General features: G+C 42.4%; 1 protein-coding gene across 1 annotated transcript in view; it reads right to left on the bottom strand.

Moving 5' to 3' along the window:
• Window positions 1–13,404, bottom strand: part of arhgap21a (Rho GTPase activating protein 21a) — an 80,706-nt gene extending 67,302 nt beyond the window's left edge. Inside the window, exons 1-2 of the mRNA XM_030079123.1 lie at window positions 13,037–13,404; window positions 11,573–11,824 (exon numbers count right to left, since the gene is read on the bottom strand). Of these exons, the coding sequence (XP_029934983.1) occupies window positions 11,573–11,647 (75 nt within the window). The 5' untranslated portion in view covers window positions 11,648–11,824; window positions 13,037–13,404. The remainder of the gene's footprint in view (window positions 1–11,572; window positions 11,825–13,036) is intronic.
• Window positions 13,405–18,685: the final 5,281 nt, after the last annotated feature.

Below are 18,685 nucleotides of genomic sequence, written 5' to 3'. Positions count from 1 at the left end.
TCAGTTCGGCTTGGGACGCAAACAATTTTCAGCACTGCTAAAATTAAATTAGGGGAAGGGGCAAGTCGGGAAGCAGCACTGGTGCATTGCTCGACACGGCATGGCTTCTTTACTCCTCACATCGGGCATTCCATGGCAAAATGAAAAAGGGGAGAGAGGAAAAATGCAGGAAACAATGAGCTGTCTGTTTGAGTTTCCAGTGAAAAAGCCGAAACCAGCATGTCCAAGATATGAGGGTGAGTTAGGGTGCCAAGTTGACTTCTGTGCCTATAGATACAAACACATGCATACACAATCGCACCACAAAGAGCACTGTATGACAGAGAATGTCTACATTCACATGCTTGCATGCACATAAGCAAACGTCATCTTCTGAACATAGAAATGCTCTGAACTCTTTGCACCCTTGTAATTGACATCCCATATTAAAAGAGCACATCTTCTTCACACCTAACCACTAGACTTACAGTGCATGCCAAAATGTAGGCTACAACTCATGTCTGGGACTATACCTAAAAGTTACTAGTTTCCCAAGCAGTTTCATTTCTTTCAAGAATTTTCTTTTAAAAAAATGAAAAGATCTTGAGATAAATTAGATTACTCCACTACTACTATCCAGATAATGTCATTTAGTGCAAGAAACTTCTTAAAGCCAGTTGATTTTCAATGGAAGCAAGACAGATGTTTCTGCAAGATTTTTTTGCAGATTTCATTGCAAGATAATTAATCATCAATCAATAATTAATCATTTGTTAAGATGGGTTTGCTTTGCTATGTTTCTGCAGTGGTGTGGTGAGCCACCTGAGGCTGCATGAGGCACTCATACAGGAGCTGGGACACTCGGAGGTCAGCATGCCAAGCGCTCCACAGTCTCCAGTTCCACACTGCACTAGTGAATGAACGCTGGCTATTAATACCCAAGATGTCAGGGATGCCTTTCCTGAAAAACTCCAGAGAGCAAAAGGGGACGGCAAGTGTGACAAAAAGGGAGGGTGACTAACATTTACAGCAGCACTGATAGACATGAGGCTGTTGTCGGTCCACTTTCAACAAGAACAAATCCTTTCATGCATGCATTGTCACTTTCTTGGTAGGCCTGTACAAGGGGTACAGGGCTCAGATGGTCACAGGTTTGATCACCAATGAGCTCTTCCACAGACCTGTCTAATTGTCCTTGTCCAAGACACTGAACAATTGCTTCCTCAATTAGTCTTGTAGGTCACCAGGATAACAGCTACATAACATTTAGACAGATTTGATCTGAAATGCTAAAAAATAAAAGGTAAAAACCAACCTGGTTGCTCCAGGCGCAGTACAGATCACAGATCAGGCTCCAGTTGTTGTTGATCATACAGTCCAGAACTTTAAGATGAGCCATTATGTGCTGCCGTGAAGAAAAGCCCTTCAGCTGTGTATACCAAACACTGCAGTGCCCTCTGGCACCCTACTAGCAGCGACACTCCTCGATGCCACCTCGACAGACCATAGGGTATTTGGGGGGAGTGGGAATCATCACCAGAAAACAAAGGGTGCGCCTCTGTGCCCATCTGTGAGCCCAGCGGGCATCCTGTCAGCTGTGGCCATTGCCCCCTCCAAGCTTCATTAACAATATGTTAATAACTCGCAGTGCACAGAAACTCAAGAAATTAGCCATACACACTCCTAAAACAGCGTCCCAGACAAAATAGTCATCAGCAGTCCTGAGCAGACAAGTCCACTTGGTTGTCGACGTGCAGGAGAGTCATCGCCATGGTTACCTGACGAAGGATAACCTGTAGAAGATAAGCTGGTGAGACGATGGAGCAGATTTGCACTTTTTCCCTACATTTCTATCTCTCTGTTTAGGGCCCCTTCTCTCTCTCTCTCTCTCTCTCTCCCTCTCTCTTTCTCTCTGTGTTTGGGACACTTGCCCCAGCTGGCTGTGCCTCCCTGTGCTCGTCTCTGCAGTGGTGCCAGGCTGAGGCAGTCTGAGAATCGGAACAGCGACGGCTTGCTTTAAATCACAAGCGCCATCAGGCCACAACGCAGGACAGGACAGATCCCCCTCCACACTTCCATTGATAACGCCATCTGATCAGCCCAGATCAAGTCCTCTCCTTCTCACTCCTCCTGACGCAATCGAGGTGAGGGAACGTAAGGGTCTTAGTCACTGACGGAGTGTCTGCCTCCCTCCGCTGTCTCATATTAAAGTTAAAATACATTTAAATGCTGCAGCACCTCAGGTGGATTATCTGCGTGATCCTGCGACTGCTGCAGAGAAGAGGGATGTGCAGGCTCTGTCTGCTTTGCTGCTCATACCAAACCTGAGTGATTCTGCACTTTGTCGGCAATGCGGACTCTCTCCAGCCTGAGTTATTTATTTCATTACTCGGCAAAAATCTTCAGTCTACTTTGCAAGAGGAAGACTCCCTGTGTAAGGAAAGAGTAGTGCCGCAGCCCCCACCACTGCAGAGCAACAAGACACATCAGAAGTCGTCTCTCACGGGTAAATGAGAATACAGTTAAAGACTTCCCCTGTAATTTCCACCTTGCCACGGGATCTCAAAGGAAGTTGAGTCTTTGAGAGAGAAAAATATGCCGGAAATGCATTTTTAGTATGAGAGAAGAGAGGATTAGGAGACTACTGGATGCCAGTAAATAGCTGTCTGGGTTTGTTTATGTTCCTTCCACCCTTTGATGTTGTATGATGTCCAGATGGTTGTGATTGTGACATTAGCTGTTAGCCAGCTTCATCACTGAGATACTCTGAGCTAACTTCAAATGAGCAATGCCATAACCAATTAGGAGCAGAGAGTAGCCCCAGGTGGGGTTTAGGGTATTCATAAATCTTTAATCACGCCTTAGTGCTATGTGTCAATACAGTCTTGGCCTTGAATTGGGCTTTTTGTCTTTCTCTGTCACTCTTTCCTCTCTTATTCTCTCTCAATTTAAGGAAGGAACAGGATGTCAAATGACCACTGCTCAATGTCCACTTGGGCTTCATAATTGATCATGTATTAATCCATTATATTATATTACATATACAGTTATAGTGATGTAGTAATAATTACCTGGTATTGGATGGGGAGATAAGTGCAGCTGATAAGTACAGATGTCAGTGCAACAGCTCGCTTTTGCAACAGAAAAATAACGGAGAAAAGAAAAAATAGAGAACAACCAGCAGTATTGGGGCCCTGCTCACTATCTGGGCAGAGGATAATGCCCAACACCAAATCGACGGTGTTCACCGAAATTAGCATGTTATGCACTACTTAGTGAGAGAGTTGGCAAAACACAGCAGATGTTTAATTACAATTATATTACACAAAATTATAACTGCATCATAATTATAGTTTTGTAATAACTGTGCACTAATGCAGTGTGCATATGAATAGCTAAAACCAACACATACTGTAACTCTAGCAATTCAGTAATGCAGCAGCAGAGACCACTAGCGATATGGAGTCAGAGGCTTTGAAACCATCACTGTCGGCTTTCACCTGAAAATGCTGAGCTCATGGTAGACACTGCTGTCTGCTTTGACAGGGAAGCACACCAGACAAGTGGACTGAAGAGTCTTTCGCCCACCTAATCTCTCCATACCTGTGCTAAACAGATCAGGAGTTTAAAAAAAGACAAGTGAAACCAAGTGAGAGATAACAAGGCTCTGAGTCAGGTCAGGGGGCTACACACACAGTAGGGTCAAACAGGTCAGCCAAGTCCCACAGGCCACAGACAGCGACTAGACATGGCAACCTTGGGCCCCATACCAGTATCAACAGAGAAAGGGGATTCACTCGCTTCCCTCCTTTACTTGTCCAGCCATAACTCTTAGTGTCGCCCATTAACAACATACACTTATTCCTCTTTAACTTTGGAGGTGAGACCCTTTCCCAACACTGCTTTTTCAAAATAAGCAAAAAGTCAGGGCTGTAGTCAGAGTGAAAATTACAAGCATGTCTCAAAAAGCTCTACAAACCATATCATATGCCATACTAAATGATATGTTATATGACACATCATCACATGTGACACAAAACTATCTGAGACAAGACCAAGGTAAATGGTTTACCTGATAGCCAAGACTCCCAGTATGTAGCCTAATCTCAGTCCAAACAAAACTGCATGATGTACAGTTCACTAAAATACAGGATTCCTCACAGATGTCAGCTTGAAATGGATCTCTCTGCAAAGTCTCAACATGACAAAAAAAAAAAAAAAAGTCAAGGGGATTAATAAAGGCAAATCTTTTGAGGAGATCTGCACTGGTTGCCTACTGTATCAAGGACAGGGTTGAATCATTACAATACTTGTGTTCCTCAGAAGGCTCCCAATTTTAAGTGAGGAAAAAAAGCATTACCAAAATATCATTAAATGTTTACAATATTGAGGCTATTGAGTATATAAACAATGACTTGCATCACTTATTAGCTGAATTTGTTCTCATTTTGTGTTATCATTCTTCACTTTTCTCTAAAAAATAGGTATCTATGACAAGTATCAAGTCAAAATAATAAATACCATCTAAAGAATGTGCTGCTGTAACATCACAGTCCAACATGTCTATGTGCTGTCAGTGACTGCAGCAACTCCCTGTTTCCAAGCCAGGAATAGGCCAGTGACGAGTAAAAGCATGAGCCCAACCCCCCACCCGGCCACCAATATAATCCAATCAATTCTGAGTTATGGATCCTGTGCTGCTCTCTGGGCGCACACACGCACCCACACACAAACACACACAGAATCAATGCAATACACCCTCCTGTTGAAAACAACACAGACAGCGCATGCGTGTTTCAAGGATGATGAGGTTACCTCATCTCATTGACAGAAAATAGATGAGGATGTCAGACAGAGAAATACAGTTCCATGAAAGCCAAACTGGGACCTGAAGCTCGCACAGGCAGCTGATAGACAAGTTAGGCTATCAAATATATAGTTGAGGGATCATATTTAAGCCTTCTTCAGAGCAGAGTACGATGAGTGCACTAGGGAGAACAGGTTTTGGCACAGGGACACACAGCTGTGGATGTAAGGTTTCCCACAGGTCTGAAATACATTTGAGAGGGTTAGTTGGAGTAGGTTTACTATTCATATTAGAGCTAAACTGCTATGATGTAAAATATTGGTATAGTGTCTAAAATTCTGGGCATAAACAATGGCATAATTGGTAAAAATGAACAGGTAGTCTAGGCTATTATCATTTCCCTTCTTTGTATACATGTATACAAGGAGGAATTATGAGCAGATGTAGACAGCATTTTTTAAGAATATCAAAGAATAAGAGCTCAAAACTGAACCAAACTGCGCTCATATAAAGTTGGTGGAATTTATTCACCCCAAAGATTTGTTTCAACATGGCTGTGGTGGTTAACAAGGAAGTTGTTCTCCAATGGATAGACAAAGCATTTTGGTAACTGTTTACTTGCATTTTGTTTCACTCAAAATTAGTGGTTAAAGGAATGTGGGATAGAATTGGACCAAATTGGACTTGTTTAAACATGTCCATACATCACAGCCAAATTGGCAACAAGGCTTGTGGTTTTAGGATAAGGATAAATAAAATGCAATCATTACAATGCACTGAAATATATTTGGGCAGTCGTTAATCTACTTGGGCGGTCCGATTAAGTATAGCCTCAGTGTGGAAAACACTGCATGAGCACACTGGCTATTGCTGGGATGAAACCTGTGACATTCAATTTGATGCGGAAAAAAGGAAATTCCAGCAGCACTTCATGAAGGCCGTTGGCGAAAGCCACACGCCAAAACCCGTTGGTTTTACAAATAAATCTGTTCTCAATATGGCAAGTGTAGCTGGAATTTCCTCTTTCCCACTGTTACCTGTCCATTCCAAGCACCTTGTTAGTGAGTGACGCACCAGAATACTTTTTATAGTTATTGAAGAGCCTCTCTACTAAAAAGGCCCAGCCGTAGTCAGCTGACAGCTGTTCTGCATTGCAGAAATGAAATATCTCACCTTTCAAAATGTGCCTCAATCACTTTTCTTTTCCTAAACCCAGTGTTTTCATTCTCTAAATCATACAAGGAAATATGACTTATAGTCCCATTTTCTCCTTTCAACTGACAGCTTGTTGGCCTTGTCTTATATCTTATATGCCCAAAACCCATCGGCCTTTCTATTGCGTTTGAGAGACTGCGGTCTGTTCGGAGGGTGGCTCTGCCATTCAGTGGCTGCTCTGCCATCCATTCATGAAATCGTTCCTTCATCAGGGTGCCCTTGTTCGTTTCCACTGCTGACGCTGACAGGAAATAATGTGGTTTCCTGCCAAGACCTCAAAGCCTACACTAGCACCGGGGGTCAAGATATGCCCTGATAACACCCTGTTACGTAAGGCCCCAGTGAAAACACACATGCACTCTCACATACAGAAGAAGAGTAAAAGTGTCTCTGTGGAGCCTTTTTTGGCAGTCATGGAAAACCATTCATTCAAGAATTGGCTGATAAAGGGTTGTGGGCAACTTCTGTCTGTAAAGGCTTTTGGTCTTTTATGTAGTTTTCACCGCAGTGTCAGTGCTTATATTAGGATGGAGCCCGGATTATGAGAAGGTTGAGCAAATTGCAGATGGCTGCCATTTTTAAATTAATTATCTACCAGCAATTACGTAGTCTGTTACATAATCTGTGACTTAGAAAGCCTCTAAGGGGGGAAAAATGAGGATAAAGGAGGACTGGGAATACTGCCTTGAGAAAAATACGCAATGTAGATAAACTGTGTGTGCTTCTCCCCCCAAACACACACATGCACACATATCATCAGCGGTAGTGTGTGTCATGTCTTGGGAGCTGAAGATAGAGGCAGACACGGAGCAAGTGGTGACAGAGATGCCTTGGGCATGTGTAATGGACACCACCTCAGCCTCACTGAGCATTAGACTGGTTCTGTTCTGCCTGTCTGCCTCCTCTGTCAGCCCCCTCCAAACCCCTCCCCCAACCACCCATCACCCACCACCCCTGTCATCCTCTTCTTCCTGCCCTCCCTTTATCTTACATAGAAACGGGGGGCATCCAGGCAGAAGAGGCTGCGACACTGAGCCAGTTGGCAAAAAAGGAGGAAAAAGAGGAAAGAGAAACAATCTGGCATTTTTTCCAATAGTTAATCTCTCTTCTGCCTTGACACCCTTGCCCTCTTCCTTCTGTGTCCCTTCCTACATCCATGCATCCATCCATCAATCATCCATCCGGTGAATAACGGCTGCCGTGACTGTGGCCCGTTTTCAACCGCCGGAGAGATGACATGCATGTGAACAGTGCCATGTACGGGACGTCACACATCCACCAGATGAAAAGACAAAAACGAAGCAGAGTAAATGACTGTTAGATAAGCAGCCAGCCAGTACGCGCACACACACGCATATACTACGAGTGACCTTGAGTCCGATGCAGCACGTGTACAGATTTCCCTTTCTGTCTTTTCCAGGAAAAACAGTGACAATAGAAGGACTGGGAGGTTTGATCCCGATAAGAGATGCCAAAACACACATTCTGAATTTGGTTTGACAGCGATAACAACAAGCTGTGCAGCAGGTCAGGCATCTACACACCAGGGAAACCCTTTAAAGAGGGCACTCCTGGCTATTCCCAAGACACTCACACTCTCTCTCTGTCTCTGTGTGTGTGAGTGAGTGCATGCACTCCTCAGTCTTTCTCCAGAAGCCGGGTCATGTCCAGGTCAGCGCCTTGTTTGCTGAATATGAAAGAATCTTGGTGTGATCGCGCCACAGCACAGAGATGCACGACATTTGCTTTTCAAATATATGTAAATCAGACTAGTTTTGTTACCACTTTGATTGATGACCTGCCATGTCTCTTAAAAAAAAAAACACAACACACTAATACATATGTAAGCTATGTTTCTTTTGGAGAAACTGCGGTCTTTGTGTAGCCTATTATTTTTCCTCTTCAGAATGACTAAAACAAACCGTAAAAAATTTAGAAAGTGAGATCATAATGAGCTTAATTAAGGCTGGGATGTGACAATGGAAATCTGTGTCTTCTTTAGACACTGTACAGTTGGGCATGTGTGTGGAAAAACTTAAGAGACTGAGATTGGGTCTTCCTAGTTTCCACAGAAAAAAAGTCAGCTCTCACATGGACACTTTGCACATGGCACACACTGACTTCACTGTCTGGCCCACAATGTCCCATTCGCCGACCCCAGAAATTACATCGTCCTCACCACTGGATATTTGCTGCTATAAGAAGCCCTTTTAGGGGGGAAACCTGCAGCAATTCTAGTGCAGTGATTCTGTTTTTCCTCTCCGGGACACGCAACGTTCATCTTTCCACGGGTTAAAAATAGCGTCACTGAAAACACGTTGGAATAGAGGACGGGTGAAAGACAAGCATGTGGATGAAGGAGAAAAAAAAAAGAGCAAGCTATACGGAGCTGAGAGGGCGGGGCTATATTTAGTGCAAAGCAGAGTGCATCAACAGCACTCAAAGCACTGCCACCGGTCTCTCCCTCCCCCCACTGAACAAGGGATGTGATCAATACATGTTGGGGAGACATACAGAGAAAGAGAGAGAGAGGAAGAGAGCATAGGTACCATGTTGTTTCACCTAAAGGCATCCACTGACACCCATTATTTCACTGGGGCAGAAATAGAAGACCATCCCATTTCAGAAGTAAACACAAGTGTTTTGAAAAACGAGGAGTATACCGATTTGTCTCAGACAAGCTGGTTTATTTGAATGTTTAATATAAACCTGTCAAGTACAATACAATTCTGAGTCATGAGGGCAACCAAAATGTGCTGGAGCATCCTTATTTGTTCCCCCCTTTCTCTCAGACACACGGCACTGAGGGCCTCAGCTGCTCTGCAACCGTCCAGCTAACATCAGGGCAGCAGCGGGTCAACAGAGGCGGAAAGTGTGGGCGAGAGAGAGTCTGTATATACATGGGGTGTTTTTGTCTTAATGACCGGGAGCAGCTGTGCTTAAATTACCCCCAGCGTGGCTACCATCACTTTGGTGGAGGTGGTGGTGGTGGTGGTGGGATTGGGTGGGTGGGGTGTTACAGAAGACAGCCCTTGAAATCTTCCTCATTAGGCAGGGGATGGGATGGGGAGGGGGATGCATCTCGCCTAGGGTCTCAACTCTCATTAGTCCCAGGGGGGCAGCAGTTCATAATCAGTCAAGCTTGCAAGTAAGAAAAGATCTCTTGTTTGCACGTGTGTGTGTGTGTGTGTGTGTGTGTGTGTGTGTGTGTGTGTGTGTGTGTGTGTGAGTGTGTGTGTGTGTGTGTGCATGCTGCAGTTGGCATCAGGTAGATAAAAGCACCTGCCTCATTCCCACGTCGGGCCCCAGGCACTGCTGATGATCAAGCTAAACACTGGCACCGATACACATGTGGCTACTAGAGCCCGACTGATACACAGGCTGGCCGATATTGGCTCTTTGCAGATGCCTCGTATTAGCGGAAATGTTGGCCTGAATGCAAAAAAGACATATTGCAGTGAAATGCACTCAAGATCATTTAAAAACAATGTTGTGATTAAATGGTTTGTTCCTCCGACGCCATTGTTTACAATACTTTGTATAGCAGTGAGTTGCCAGAGCACCACATCACAGCTGAGCAGATGGTGGTGTGTGGATTATGTTAAGAAGTTCAGTATTCAACTGTAAAATATCAAGCTCTTGGTAAGTCTTTATTACAAGCGCTTGATTACTTGATTACTGCAAAAGTATGTTTTTATGTACAAAAAATATACCAATATGTCATTACTATAGGTTTCTTTATTCCTAAATATCACTATCGGACCCAGAAATTCCAGGATCAAGATGTGTGGCAAAAAAGTGTGTCTTCTTCAGTGGAAGCAATATCAATTTTTTTGTTTAACTAGCCTATATTTTTTGTTTTGCTATATGGAGGCATCCTTGTGGCTCAGCTTGGTAAATGCGCACAAAATACATATGTGATGTCCTGAGTTCAAATCTGTCCTGGGACATTTTTCACATCATCCCCCTCTCCCTGTGTTTCCTGTCTCTCTCTCTTTACTGTCAACTAAAACAGAAAAAAAAATCATCTTTAATGTTTAGGTGTACGTCATAACTGATGACTGAAATATTCACAAGCAACAGTGTCTAAAAATAAAGACAGGTATGCACTGTGTGTCACTGTGGGGACTAAGTTTGAGGAGATGTTAGTGCAGATGGCGCTTGTCTGAAAGTGTGACTTATGTATTTTTTATGCTTCCTCCAGACAACTGGGAGTCACCTGTTGGAATTTAGAGGTTATAGTTTGACTGAAGAGGGAGAGTCAAGTGGTGGTCTAGGAAGCACTAGACTGGAAAAACCGCTGTGAGGAAAACGATGCCAGTGACACATCCTACAGCCAGAGGAGAGGAAAGAAAAGTTTGTCTTTTTCTTTCTTGTCTCCTTTAATCTAAGAAATTCTGCCTCACTGAGATCAAAAGAACGTCTCAATCTGACTAGAAGCAGATGGACCATGGAGGAAAATGCTTTAAGTATTAAAACTGCCAGAAACAACCTATTTCAATGATGCAAATGCTTGGTTCAGTGGATTCTCAAAATGCACAAATCCTGCTTTTCATTTGACTGAAGATTTGACTTCAAACAAATCTCTCTCAAACAAACACCTGTGGACCGAGCTACTACTCCTCCCTCCATCAGTCATTCAGTAAATACTGGCACTGTAAGGACCTCGCCTTACCCCGTACCCAAAGATTTATGTCGTCCATCCTCAGCTGGTTCTGACTTGGTAAGAGGATTATGGAGCACATACACAGCACTATTGCCATTTTCTGATGACGGATTAATCCAAAACATGCCACTGCTGCTGTGCTGTCATGACATGCATCAAGCCCCGCTGGACGACGACGACGACGATGATGATGATGATGATGTAACCACTGAAGCTACCGCGCGTAAGAGGGTTAGGCAGGATAGGGATGAGATCTTGACTGTGCCATTTATCTGAGTTTGGCATGCAGACCCACAAAAGGCCCAGCAAGATTAGTACTGCAAATATGAAAGTCTCTTTCAGCACTGTTTGCGCTTAAACAGTGGTCAGAAGGGAGAAAAATGAACTCTGTCACCCCTAACACTGGCAGATGTGATGTGCTATGCTCTGCAACACTTAGCTCACACTCACTTCTCTTTCACTCTCTCTCAGTGCATAACACACTTAGCACAAGATCTTGTGCAGGATGTCACGGGTTTCTGAAAGTGGGAATACCTTTCAAACAGCACTTAGGTGACAGTAATAGGAGTCATTCAATTCATCTGCATTCCAGATTTTTCACTCAAACCACATAATGTTGAAAATAGGCAAACTATAATAAAACGTCTGGTGCAAAGTTTGCAACATGTCTCATCTCAAAGCTACAAATGTTGTTCCTGTCTGGCATGCTACCAGATCCAAACTGTCAAAAACACACATGGTCTGCTTACTCAACATGCTTGGACTATTGTGAATAATGGAATAGAATAAAATGGAGGAGAATAAATAAACACTCAATAGCCGCCATGCAAGAACTTAACCAGCATGCATCTTTGACAGGCTGCACTGTGATAACAAGCCGGAGTTCAGATACAACTCAGTCTCACCTCACAAGATGGAGATATGGCTCTGTGTTTACTCTCTTCATTTTCCTGCGGTGAATCACTCCAACGTGTCGCCATTATTTCATTTCAAACCGCAGAGAGAGAAGTCCTCTAGAGCCCACATTGAGATTTGGGGAGGGGGTGAAGCCAAACCCGAGCGGTGCCTGCGTCCAGCCACGGCAGTCCAAAAAAAAAAAAAAAAAAAGATCCTAATCCACACCGTCTTCCTTCTTCATGTCCGTCAGAGACTGAAATCTAAACACAAATTGTACAAGTTATTGAGAGAAAGCAGCAACGCACATGAAGGTGAAAGCGACATTTCCTCACGTCCCTGTCCCACACAGGATACCCTAAAGGGGCTGGAGCAAGAGCCAAACCCCAATAGAGTGACAACTGGCTTTCCCTCCCCATTCAAACAACGCTTTATTTCCCCGTTTTAACAAGAATGGTGAACCTGCCCATCCAACTTCAACCTCACGCCTACGAAAGAGAACTAAAACAACCCTAAAATACTTTACAGAAGGATAACACTGCCAACAAATAGCAAAGAAATCCTTATTCTTTCTTATTATAACGATGAGGCAGACCCTCCGAGGAAAGCCCTAACATTAGTAATCAGGACCATTGAGAAAAAGGACTATAATGTCCTTAATAAATACTGTAGTCACTATAACAATCATTAAAATATATTTTAATAGGATACTTTAAGGTTATCGCGGCAAACTATAACTCCATAAAGGCCTCATGAGATTATAAATCTTATAATATCAGAGCACTATTATTACTCGACCCCCTTGGAATATTATAGTGATTTTTTTTTTTTTTTTTTTTTTTACTGTAGCAGGTGACTTTTGGCGACATCTGAGTTATAATTAATGGGCTTTATTTGCGTCGTAGTTGCAGTTTAACTAAATGATCGCTTTAGCTAAAAAAAAAAAAAAAAAAAAAGATACTGGTCAACTAATGCCAGCAGATAGGCGAGACTGAATGCACCCTAGTCCCCTCGACTTTAAAAAAAAAAAAAAAAAAAAAAAAATGCTTGGCGAGTGAGACCTCTGGCGAATACACAAGTCAACTGTAATCTTCTCTAGTCACAGCAAACATGACATACAAGCTAAAAAAAAAAACAAAAAAAACAAATGTGAGATTCATGACACTGGACTCCATGGGAGGGAAAGTGCACATGAAGACGTTTGAGATTTGAACGGGGCCGTGGAGGATTGTAATGTAAAGCGTCAACACCAGCCATCATGAGCCAAGCCATACGCCTGATATAGCAGCCTGAACATGACAGTAAATACTATGTCAAGCTGTCATATACGTGTCGAGTCGTTTTATTTGTTTTACTGTCAGTTAAAACAAGAAACGTCCCCTTATGTCACGTACGCAACGGCTGTTGTTTTCAAATAATGTGGCGCCGCGAGGAGAGGACGACAGGTTGTTGCTATGTGAACAATACCAACCTACCTGTTACGAATTCACTGAGAAATACTCCCAAAACGGCATTGGAAACGCGTTGTCCATATTTCTGGAAAGAGTACGGTGTTGGTAAAAAAGGTTTGGTCTGTCCAGCGAGAGAGAAAAAGGGCTGTCAAGACCCTACAAAGCGGGATGTAGTCAGTCTCCTTTTTAAGAGCTACACTGACTGTTGACGCTCGCTACCTGTTAGGAAAAACACACTGGAAAAACATGGTAAACGCCCCTCGGTGTGCATTTCTTCGTTACACCGTGGCGATAAAAAATAAAACTCGTGGTGTTCATTCATTTCCTTACGTTTTAAACTTTTAATCCCATCCTATTTTGCCGAAATTCAAACAAAAAAAAAAGTAATGTGTATTCCTACGTGGTCCCAGTTGGCGGCGCGACAATCCTTACACGAGATTGACGAATCTCCCTGACTCTAAGTGAAGCCCCGCCCCTCCGTTTGGCCCTCGCGGCGGTCGTCCAATCACATGCGCCGTTTAAATTTGTAATTTTAAAGCCGGCCAATTGGACGCGTTCTTACATAACATTTCCAATAAAGAATCAAAACTGGTCAATACTGGTTGAGAAAACAGTATAGTACTCCCATAATATTCCCATGGGAGCTTATAGTGTGTGCGGTGTTCAGTAGTGAGCTCACAGTGGAGTTATCACACAAGATGTTTTTTTGTTTATATAGCCCATGCCATCATTCAAATATTACAGTATTATTACAACTTTTTTTTGTCTATTATATACTGTCATTAGTTTTATTTGTATCGTATCCTTGCAGTTTTATAAGATTATAAGGGATTACTATAGTCCTTTTTCAATTCATTTATTTATTTATTTATTTTATTTATTTTTTTCAAACTGGAGAATTGACCATTATTGGGAATACATAAGAAAAAAAACACCACTCACAGCAGCCAATAAATACCCTGCATGTATCCTGACTAAAAGCAGCACACAAGTTATCACACAAGATGTTTTTTTGTTTATATAGCCCATGGCATCATTAAAATATTACAGTATTATTACAACATTTTTTGTCTATTATATACTGTCATTAGTTTTATTTGTATTGTATCCTTGCAATTTTATAAGACTATAAGGGATTACTATAGTTCTTTTTCAATTTGTTTATTTATTTATTTATTTTTCTTTTCCAACTGGAGAATTGACCATTATTGGCAATACATAAGAAAAAAAAAACACCACTCACAGCAGCCAATAAATACCCTGCATGTATCCTGACTAAAAGCAGCAAAGAGTAAGAAAGACTGTGTTGTTGTTACTGTGCAGTTATTGGCTCCCATGAAGTTTTTACTGATACAGTTAATCCTCCCATTGCACACAGATACAGTTTGATGCAGTTCTGCACAAACAGGCCTTTAAAACCTTGGAAGTGAGCAAATGCAGTCACAGGCACAGCATTGTCAAGGGTGAGGAGAGGGCCTGGACCTACTCATATGCTGAGCTCTCTAATTTTTAAAGGCCGCCTAAGTGTTCAACCGGTGAAACATATTTACCAATTCATTAGCAACTGTAAGAGCAGTGTCCCTGGTAGCTCCTTAACTTTATTATGGTGACATGTAGGGCATGGCGGCCACATGGGACTCTACAGTGCATGAAAAAAAGGCTCCACAGCTGATCCTGACAAAGACAAAGGCTGACAGTGTTCTGTTTGCAGGCCACTCCAACAGCACAATGGAAGATGGGACAATAGGACTCTTTTGACCCAATCTGTGGCGAGGTCTCCCCAGCTTCAGAGAGAGGCTATTGTCTAAAGAGCTGGTGCACCCTCATCTAGACAATGGAGAATTTGGATAGCTTGATTTAAGATGATCCTGCATGATGCAATGATAAAAAAAAAAAAAAAAATTATATTCATTTTGTTGTTTCTGTTGATTGAACCCCACCCTTTTCATTCATATAGAAGAATCATACAGCACTGACATGATCAAGCATGCTTGTGCATCAGGGATAAAGCTCACACAGATAACTTTAGCTTTCACAGCTAAGCAGCTGCCATGGTAATAGGGAAGAGAGTGCTGTTTTTCCTCACAAACAACTCACAATGTGTCTCGCTCATGAGTGGAACCCATCTGATAAAAGGAGGGGGGAAAAAAATCACGAGCAAGCTATAAAAATGTTTCTAGCTCTAGGTTTTACTGGCTCACCATAACAAGAGCCAACAGTGATCATTTGTGCTGCTCTTATCCAAAAAACACTTAGCCTACTTCAGTTGGGATAATGGCATGCTCTCCTGCATGGAGAGCGCTGTTACAGGCTGGGACCGAGATGTAGTGCAGTGCTGTTTTGTGAATGGCAAGAGAGGATTTCAGGTCAGTGAATGAGTAAATCAAGCTGACTCAAGTTCTGTAGTGTGTAGTCTGCCTTAATGAGTGCAGGTGCATGCACTGTGTACGTTATATGAGGGTGCAATTGTGTTTTCATATACGCTTACAGACTTTGTTTTGTGCCATTGTCTTTACAATTGTTATGATCTTATTTTTGTATTCTTCCTGTATTTTTTTTTTTTTTTTTTTACATGTCATTTGTCTTTAACTTGCTCACAAGAGTGTGGTCCTAACCTAAATTTAGTGCGCTTCATATTCTGTCTCCCAGCAAGTTTTAATTCAACTGCTGTTAGACTGAATTATTTATTTAAAACATTTGTACGCACTGATGTTCCTTTACACCAAATGTCTCGTTGCAGAGTCGGAGTGCCTGAAATAGTCAGGAGGAGAGAGATTACGCCGTCTCTCGTGGCAGCAAAATGTTTGGCTGGATTAGGACATCACATGAAGGCCAAGTTCAAAGCCCAGACACGTTAGGATTATAACAGGTGGAAATGACTCTGCGCTACAGCATGCTGAGTGTGTAAAACGGCGTTACAACAATGCTCTCCGTTTTAATAACCAACCAGCCAGAATTTATCAAACACAGTGTTTATGTAGGAGAATTTCATTCATGAAGTCTTAAGTTGACTTAGCGAGTTAAAGAGGATGAGGATCACTCTCCCTCCAGGTTGTCTGAGCAGATCTGGCACTGAGTTTGATGACTGGACGAAGCCCAGCAGCAGTCAATCTATCAGGCCCTCTGGCCAGCCAGTCTTTAATTGGAACACAGTGTTCACTGGAGAGGATGTACTATTCATGTACCAAGATGCATAAGTCAAGTAGCCTGTTTGTGAAGTTTAGTTACATTCAAAATACCTTTTACATAACTAAATTCAGATGAAACTAAGTGTGTAGTTCTCAGGCAAAGGTTGTATTATTCAGTTTATATTCTAAATTGGAATGACAAAAAAATAAATCATCAAGGGCAGTTATTCAAGAGCGATGAAATAATAGGTTTCGGGAGTAAACATGTTTTATCTGTTGCTCTGGTGATCTGAAATCAAATCCGGCCGCTCTCTGTTTAAATGCAGGCTTCGTATGTCAAATGCAAGCATGTGGGTCCATTCACAGGTACAATTCCAGTTTTGTTCCCTTTGTGCTGAGCGTGGTTTACCTGTAGCCTACTTTCTGTGGTCGGCCCCATCCTCTGTTCCCTCGACGGAGCGCTACAAAGCCCCAGCATGTGAAACCTGGGAGGCTTTTTGTCCCTTCTCGCTTTCACCAAATCCCGCAGCAAGGTGACACACAATGGGCTTTGGGTTCCCAGGGTGGAGTAGGGGGGCATTAGCACCGGGATAAGTTAACCACTACCTCCAAGTGCTGATGTTTTATGATAAGGAGACATGGAGTTGTAGCTGGAGGTACAATGGGAGTCTTTGTGGCTCATGCTACATGGGTAGTGCACAACCAAAAAGCTGTGTAATTTGTTGAGGGTGAGTTTTTTTTTCTCTCTCTCTAAAGTCACTTCTTAGAATCGTGGATGTGTGATGAAATCCGATTGAATGAAGGTTTGTTCGTAATGTGTCGCTGGATGTGTTGTTTACTCTGCCACAAGTTGGAGCCACAGAAGTGAAGCTTGCGAATAATTTCGAAACACAACATGGAATCTTTTTTTCTTCAAGCCTCCCAGCCTTTGCTCTTTCTGTTGGCAAGACCTCATCTTATCCAAATAGGGACCAATTCATCAACTCATTTATCTGCGTGAGTGCTGGTATCTGCAGTTCAACCACTGTCTTTGGAGCTTCTTCATTAGATTTGCAGAAAACAAACAGTTTGTATAACTTGATTTGAAAGTATAGATGTCACTGAAACAGGCGTAGAGACGATTGGATGGGTATTATTTGTCTTTTCACGTTTTCCTTACCCTTAAGTTGGTAAGGGTGTGTAACGAGTTACCGCACACAGTGGTGGTCTGTGCTTGGACCACTGAAAGAGGCCAAAGGTGACAAGGTGAAGTGACAAACACTTCAAATACCTGTGAGATGTTAAGTGGCCTCATGTCAACACCAGATGCCCTAATTATTCCACCATCTTTCGGCTGGAAAGTCGTTTCCCATGGTAATGACAAATCACCTGAGAACTTCACGGTCTCAGAGCCCCCCTGCATGTGTGTGTGCTGGACATGTGTGTGCATGCATGCGTGCATCTTACGCGATGTGACGGCTGTTTATGGAGTTTCAGGTGATTAAGAAGCAAGAGTGCATAGCCGCATGATAACACTCCCTAAGTGCGTGCTGTGTGAAGTGAAGCGATGCTCCACTCTGGTGACATGCACAATTGACTCTCTTAGTCACCCCAAGACAGCAACACATGGCAGGAGATGCGTGTGTGTGTGTGTGTGTGTGTGTGTGTGTGTGTGTGTGTATTTTCATGTCTTTGAGTGTTCTGCCTTTTAGTGTGGTACTCCTGCTGAAACCCTGTTGAAGTTTTCTTCTTGTTTATATGTGTAATTTAGAATAACAAAGATCTTTTTGATTTTTGATTTTTTTGATTTTATCTTATTTTTAGTCTATTATATGAGATTCTGTAAGGACTGGTGGTATGTGGGAACTTAACTACAAGTTTCACATAAATTTGAGGCTGTAAAAGGTTGTGTACAATGGAGTAATAATTGGTTATGACAAGTTAATTAAGTTCAAAAATGCCAATTTCTCAGCATCCCTCTCAGTCAGTATTTGAAATTTGGCATGAATCAGATAAACACCACACAGTCTTCATAAGTCTTTCTCGCTCTCAAACCTATTTTCAGGGATCATGTCATCTTAACTTGGTCTGTCCTATCCTGGTCAAGACCTCGTGTCCATCAATAAACACACACACACACAAATGCATGACATACTGTGATAATGACAGTCATAAGAAAAAAACAAGATTTTACTCCCTGAAACATAGCTATATGAAATTACTTTGTAAAACCTGCAGTGAAATCGTATGTTCTTTGCATCTTTTATCTCTTCAGTTGTTCAGTTGTCTTTCTTGTAAATTGCATCTTCATCAAGAGACGGTAATGTGAGTTTTAGTGAGTTTTAGTAGAATACTCAATACTGAATACGTTTCAGTCATAAAAAATTTAAAACTTGTCCTAAAAAATACAAATGATCAGCTTCTGTGCATATCGGTATTAGTGTCAGCCCTCAAAAATTCAACCCCCAAAAAAAAAAAACCGAAAAAACATATTGAGTGAGCCAGTTAGTTCTGTGAATTGTCCTCGGCACGATCACGACGCCTGTGGTTTGGTGAAAGCTGCGCA

This window comes from Myripristis murdjan, chromosome 20, assembly GCF_902150065.1.
Source record: "Myripristis murdjan chromosome 20, fMyrMur1.1, whole genome shotgun sequence".
In the NCBI taxonomy this organism is placed as follows: Eukaryota; Metazoa; Chordata; class Actinopteri; order Holocentriformes; family Holocentridae; genus Myripristis; species Myripristis murdjan.
Note: the sequence above shows the minus strand (reverse complement) of the source record. Positions and strands in the feature narration are given on the sequence as shown.